The sequence below is a fragment of the Micromesistius poutassou genome (assembly GCF_964030765.1).
Source record: "Micromesistius poutassou genome assembly, contig: SCAFFOLD_6708, whole genome shotgun sequence".
Lineage (NCBI taxonomy): Eukaryota > Metazoa > Chordata > Actinopteri > Gadiformes > Gadidae > Micromesistius > Micromesistius poutassou.
The window spans coordinates 1-7,068 of record NW_028177426.1 but is presented as its reverse complement, the minus strand read 5'-3'; the positions used below and the strand labels follow the sequence as shown (position 1 = coordinate 7,068).

General features: G+C 49.5%; 1 protein-coding gene across 1 annotated transcript; it reads left to right on the top strand.

Annotated features, from left to right (window-relative positions):
* Positions 1-332: 332 nt before the first annotated feature.
* Positions 333-6,629, top strand: LOC311376146 (plakophilin-3-like). Its single transcript, XM_084491020.1, has 5 exons — positions 333-545; positions 1,100-1,253; positions 1,906-2,101; positions 3,306-3,393; positions 5,854-6,629. The coding sequence occupies exons 1-5, from the start codon at positions 384-386 to the stop codon at positions 5,893-5,895; spliced, it is 642 nt and encodes a 213-aa protein (XP_084347146.1). The 5' UTR covers positions 333-383; the 3' UTR covers positions 5,896-6,629.
* The last annotated feature ends 439 nt before the right edge of the window (positions 6,630-7,068 follow it).

The following is a 7,068-nucleotide window of genomic DNA, read 5'->3' as shown; positions in this document are numbered from 1 at the left end:
ACGGCCGGGAGAGGACCTTTAATTCACTCGTGATTAAAGGTCCCTCATGGCGAGTTAACGCTCTGGCCTTCGCAAAGTCAGAGCAAAGCAAACCGGCTTGGAGGGGTTAGACGTCATGCAACACCATGGCAACCAGCGCACACACAGATCTGTTAGAGGATGAGCTACTGACCACGTCATCGGCGGTTTATAGGAGCAGGGTGCAGCACCTAACAGGAAACGGACTCATAATGAAAAAGAGAAAGTACGCAATCCAGCGTGTGAACTCATGTGGCCTGCTGGGCTCTTCCTGAAATTCCTCTTCTTCTTTCTCTCTCTCTCTCTTCCCCTTCTCCTCTTGGTGGCCGGCCGCGTCCCCGCAGCGGGACCCCGAGCTGACCTCCATGTTCTCCGAGGTGTCGGGGAAGCCGCGGGGGGCCGAGTGGCTGTGGCACCCCCAGGTGGTGGCGCTGTACAAGGCCGTGCTGCAGAACAACACCAGCAGCTCCGTGACCCGCGAGGCCGCCCTGGGGGCGCTGCAGAACATCACCATCGGAGAGTCCCGGGTGAGGACCCCAGCCGGACCCCCTGCTACGGTCTAGGGTCCGTGGTCTGATGACCTCTCCCCGGTGTGGTCACATGACCTCTGCCCGGTGTGGTCACATGATCTCTCGCTGGTGTGGTCACATGACCTCTCCCCGGTGTGGTCATATGAACTCTCCCCGGTGTGGTCACATGACCTCTCCCCGGTTTGGTCATATCCTCCTCGTGTTATTTATTCACGGTGCACAGCCCAACATTCTTTCGCCTCGACGTTGACTGAGGTCAGCGCAATCCACACAACGCCGTGACTTAACCTCTCCTCCCTCTTTCTCCCCCGTCCCCACCTCACACCCTCCCCATGCCCACACCACCTCTCCTCCCTCACCCCTACACCACCCCACCCTTGTCCTCACCTCACACCCCCCCCCCCCCCCCTCTCTCTCCATCCCTACACCACCTCTCCCACCTCTGCCCTCCCCACCTCACCCTACTCCCACAACCCCGCACTCCTACCCTACTCTACCTCACTCTTTCCCCCGTCCCACCCTCACCCCCACACTCACCCCCACCCGTGCAGTGGCCCTGGGTGCTGAGCTACGTCATCCTGGAGCAGGAGCGCATGCTGCCGCTGCTGCTGGAGCTGCTGGACACGCGCAGCGAGGTGGAGATGAGGCCGCTGACCGGGCTGCTCCGCAACCTGGCCCGCCACGCCCGGGACAAGAGCCACATGGGTGAGGACCCACTCACCAGGACCTGGGCGGGGCCGGTGGGGCTGGTTGTAGCGTCTTATCCTAGCTATCTTTGTTGTATACTGAGAATGGGTTAACCAAGCGATTGTTAGTGCTTGGCACTTTCTATGAACATCCTTACTGTACCGACAGCCATATATTGTTGTTTCTCTTTCCTCTGACAAATGTACGTATTGTAAGACGCTTTGGATAAAAGCATCTGCTAAATGCCCTCAACTTAAACTTAAATGTTATCCACAAGTTTCCTCGGGTGGTTACTGGGGAAACGTTTGTGGGCCACACTTCAAGCTGTGCTTTTAGCTGATCAGCTGGCAGGCTAATCACATCACTGTATATAGACGCTCTGCTGCTGAATAAAGTGATGGCTTTAAAAAGCTTGGGAACAACGTGTGCCGTTCGAGGATGTACTTACAACCGGACAAAACTAAATAACTGAATTAATGAATGACAGACGGCGATTGTTTACATAGATCTCGTAGTAACCGGTAGTGAAACCCACAATTAGCGCAAAGCATCACGGGGCGGTGGAAACTTGTGGATAGAATACCGACCTCCACTAGAGTCCCTCGCCCTATGACCCGACACCAGGGACCTTCTCAGGCCATAACGGTCCGACCGTTGTCTCCCCTCCCAGCCAAGAGCTCGGTGAACGTTCTGGTGGCCAAGCTGCCGGCGGACGGCCACCAGAAGGACCCCGGCAGCGAGGTGGTGGTGAACCTCTGCGGGGCGCTGAACCAGCTGGTGACGGGCAGCTCGCTGGCCGCCCGCGACGTCACCTTTTTCGACGGCATTCCCAAACTGCTGGCCATCAAGACCTCACATGACAACAGGTAGGAGACTGTAGGGGACCCACGGCCGTTAGGTAACGAGCTAATTAACAGGTAGGAGACTGTAGGGGACCCACAGCCGTTAGGTAACGAGCTAATTAACAGGTAGGAGACTGTAGGGGACCCACGGCCGTTAAGTAACAAGCTAATTAACAGGTAGGAGACTGTAGGGGACCCACGGCCGTTAGGTAACGAGCTAATTAACAGGTAGGAGACTGTAGGGGAGCCGTTAGGTAACGAGCTAATTAACAGGTAGGACACTGTAGGGGAGCCGTTAGGTTACAAGCTAGTTAACAGGTAGGAGACTGTAGCGGACCCGTTAGGTAACAAGCTAATTAACAGGTAGGAGACTGTAGGGGAGCCTTTAGGTAACGAGCTAGTTAACAGGTAGTAGACTGTAGGGGACCCACGGCCGTTAGGTACCAAGCTAATTAACAGGTAGGAGACTGTAGCGGACCCTTTAGGTAACAAGCTAATTAACAGGTAGGAGACTGTAGCGGACCCATTAGGTAACAAGCTAATTAACAGGTAGTAGACTGTAGCGGACCCGTTATGTAACGAGCTGATGAAGTCATTAGGTAATGCGATAAAACATCCCTGAAAAACCAAGACAAGCACAGTTGTCCCGAAGAATACAAACCGAGAAACGAGTGCTAGACACATCAATCACGCTAGGCTAACACCCATTCCTACCTGGTGCTGAGTCGTGTGTTCCTGTTGTATCTGTGATATCACCAGTATGGTTGTTTATTTTTTCATTTATATTAATGGAGCACAACTTTTCACCATTTTCCGGATTTCAATGTTGTCATCAGAGACCACCAGGCCCACTCTACTGGCTTTACTGGTTTGAGCCTGTTTATATTGTTTTTTTGTCAGCCTGCAATTTTGTGTAGTTCATTTGTAAAGGATTACGCCTCATAAACCGGGGGAGTGTTATTATTTTAGTTTTATCACTCACTCCCAAGATGCTTCTACGAAACAGCTCCCCAGCCTCCACAGCTCGACAGGAAAGAGCTCGTGAAAAGGAGCAAATTCCACGGCTCAGGAAAACACCACTCAGATTACAATTCCCTAGGGACGGAAATAATTGTTGGACACGTCCCAGATGAGTCAAGTTCAGCACCCTTGGTTCCCCCTGTAGTTCTGTGTGTGGTTGTGTGTTCCATCCCATCTGGGCGTCTGAGTGTGTTGGTTCTGTCCTCAGTACCGGTGGACTGAGGGCAGCCAAGGCTGCGTCGACGGTGCTGCTCAACATGTTCCAGTACAACAAACTGCACAAAGACTACAAGCTGGTGAGTGACGACGTGCGCTGCTCACCCCAACGCACTCTGGGTTGCTGTTTGAGTCTTGGTTCCTGTTGCTGAGGTATCTAAAGATGGAGTGTTAGAATAACTAGGCTGATGAAGACATTAAAAAACATGGAATGGTAAATGGTAAACGGACTGCATTTACACCACGCCTTTCTAACCAGTGGCAACTCATAGCACTTTACAATATCGCCTCACATTCACCCATTCATGCACACATTTACACACCGACGGCGGTGTCAACCACGCAAGGCGACAGCCAGCTCGTCAGGAGCAGTCAGGGTGAGGTGTCTTGCTCAGGGACACCTCAACACTCTGGGAGGAGCCGGGGATCAAACTAGCAACCTTCCCGTTACCAGCCAACCCGTTCTACCTCCTGAGCGACATGCTGCTCCACCACATAATGAAGAGTGCACCATGACAAATACCGAAGAGCTCTGCTGGATAAAGCTCATCTATTGTCGTTCTGCTACTTTGAACTAGTTCCTACTTTATTAAGAAATCCAAACATTCTCATGTACATTTCGTAAGAAAAACAGACTTTTTTCTAGTTTATATTAAGAGAACCCTGGTGGGTTTTCCCATTAGTCATCAGACATACGGCCACGGCCCTTAGACTAGCCAACCCAAACGACTATTGCTTGGGAAGTGACCAGTCACTTCCTGTAGGGAGAGGATGTGATGAAATTGGAGTGGAGGTAGACCCAGGCCTGACCGTGTTGTTATGTTTTGCTCTCGGACACCGCCAGATGTTTTTTCTATTTCCACTCTGCCCTCCTCCACCTTTTTTTTTTCCTTTAGCTCCGTTGACCTCATCTGTTTTCCCTTTGTCGCCGGTCAACTCCCTTCAGCGTTAGGGAGCTCCATTCCTCTTAGACATTCTGGTTATTGATATTCCTGAGTTTTGTCCTGTAGTACTGTCCGTCCCAACAGGTACAGGTACTCTCAGCCGGCCCCAGCCTCTCCTGAGACCCCCCCCGCTGTGTGGTTGAGTGAGTGATGAGGGATGAGGAAACTCCAGCTGATTGTTATCTCCATGTTACAATTCCATCGCATTCTCTTGCCTGGAAGTGGACACACGGAGCACCTCGCCCACGCTGTCATTCCTGTTCAGCTGTGAGGCTCATTCACTAGACTTGGGCGCAGTCCCATCTCTCTCCCCTTAACAAGAACACTTGCTTTGAGGGCCCTTAGCTGCAAGTCAGCTACTGAGCTGGCTAGTGTTCAAGGGTTGATTTTAAGGGATAGCACTCCCCCTTGCTCCCTTAAGTATTGGGACACCCTACCCCTTCGCGGGAACACGCAAAATCTAGGGTTAGGGCTCAAATCTAGGGCAAAGAGGAGAATTGGGACAGAGCCTTGATGTGATTCAAGGACCCTTGCATTTACCCTCAGCCCCTTAAAACATTGTATGGAATGATAATCATTTAATATGGGGGGTTTTCTTAACGTACAAAACATGGCGTGTAAATGAGTGCAGAATAAAAGGCCAGCTGTGTTGCAGCCAGCGGAGCGAGAGGCAGAGAACACTGAGCACACAGAGGCTGTCATGCCAGCCTCTGAACCATCGGGTGAGAGACGGCTGGCTCCACTTCACAGACCAGCAGGTCGGCTCAGGCCCATGGAAGACGAAGGCAGTGCGTTTTGATAGATGACATCTGCTGGCCTTTACATATGAATATCGCTGAATATCACAAACACAGTTATTCACATCGTGGATGAAGAGCAGAGCAGCTAATTTTTAATCTCTGTTCTCATTAGCACTATCATCTGTCCCTGGTTGAACTTGTTTATCTTGTGTCTGCTGCTGTGATTGGTCTATTTTTCGGTAGGCTGCTCCTTTCTGGCCTGATTCCAAGTAACCCCACATCTCAGGACAGCGCTAGTGTTCTGTGGCTCAGGGTTTAGCTCGGCGGGGCGTGTGTTGTCCTCCAGAACACTGAACCTAACCGACTCTGGGTCAGACCGGTGAAATGTGGGGAATGTCACAAAGAGCCGCTGGCCCTCCGACGGCTCCCCGTCAGTGGGGGAGTCCTGGGTCTCCTGGGTTCTGGCTCCGACCAGTGTACTCTTCCCATAAAGCATCTGGCTCGTACTGGTGTTCCCTTCCCATAAAGCAGGGGCCCGCCAGCCCCCCCCCCCCCCCCCCCCGCCCCCAGGCAGAGCAAACAACAGTGTTCTGTTGTGTGGGCAGAGTCCAGGTTTAGTCTCCCAAACCTCACACCATGTCTCAAAAAACATGTTTCTCATGCAGTAGTCAGTAATGCTTCTGTACTTCTTCTATACTTCTTTTAATACAGAAACATAACATACTACCTTGAAATGAATAAATACACAATTTAAGGGTATGCATCACCTTCTTTACTTTCAGTTTAGTCAGTTGTACTTTTTGGTGTGTTTACCTCACTTCCACTAAACCCTTTTTTGTCTCGTTAACGGTTTCAGAAGGGATTTACCAGGAAAGACTTCACAGAAGGCAGCGTGTGAATAAGCTGGCCGTAAGCCCCCCTCTGAGACTGGGCAGGACCACCGAGAAGCAGAACACAGACCAGAACGACGACGTGATGTTCAGCACATGGCTGACTTTGAGCTTACGATGCATGCGACCACGGTTGAAGAAGGAAAAACACGCTGACACGATTGAAGAGCTGAATGACAGCAGTGTGATAATCTGATAAACTGGGGATATTTCTCTCCTTTCCCTCGAACCACAAAAGGCACTTAACAAAGTAGACATAATTTTTTTTTTTTGTGTGTTTGCATACATAGACGTTAAATATGACCCAATCTGTGTGATTTTCTGCTGTTTTTCCTGTGTTATTTGACATGTTAACAATATACACATAATACATAATTCATAATTCATGGCTTACTTCTGCAAAAGGTGAATCTTTAATTGGCTTATCCTTGTTCCTTTACATTGAGGTACTACCTGATCTGTGCATTAATGGGGAGGAGCAGGAGAAAGATCATAACATGTAACATGTGACGCAGCAAGGGTGAGATATCTTCTGGACATCAACAGGCAGGCACACAGTCAGGTCATTACATAACCCGGGTTCGGCTGTCCCTGTGGTTTGATGAACAGATTGCTTTATTGTTGCGTTTTTTTTGGTAATAATTATAAGTTGGCTTTATCTGTTTTTTTATTCAAACAATCTAATGCTGATAGAGATGTACATGTTTCACGGATTGTGCGACATTAAAAGCAATAACCTTTGGGTTGGATTGATTGTCATTAATGTTCTATAGTTTGTGTAGATATATATATATATATATATATATATATATATATATATATACATACATACATACATTTATTCATACACATAGTGTTTGTGTGTAGGGAAATCCATCAATCCAATTTGTACTGTCGTGTCGTGTTTCTTTTCATAATGTCTTACACTCATTGTTATGAATAGTTTACACTGCTCTTATTGAACACATGGGAAGTCAGTATTTACATAATTCATGGGTAACTTCAGTCAACGTGATAGAGTACCACTAGGGAAACCCAACGGTGGCAGTACTGCAGCAATCCCACATTAACAGTTAACAGTTCACTGTAGCAGTAAGCCTGTGAACAGACTGGGATGCAGCTGGCTGAGAGGAGGAGAAGACTACCCTGGAAATCCAGAGTTCTCACGAGAGCACAATTTG

Coding starts and splice junctions, on each gene's coding strand:
- LOC311376146 (XM_084491020.1), top strand. CDS start 384: ATGTTCTCCGAGGTGTCGGGGAAGCCGCGGGGGGCCGAGTGGCTGTGG. Junction 546..1,099: donor TCACCATCGGAGAGTCCCGG/GTGAGGACCCCA, acceptor CCACCCGTGCAG/TGGCCCTGGGTGCTGAGCTA. Junction 1,254..1,905: donor CCGGGACAAGAGCCACATGG/GTGAGGACCCAC, acceptor CTCCCCTCCCAG/CCAAGAGCTCGGTGAACGTT.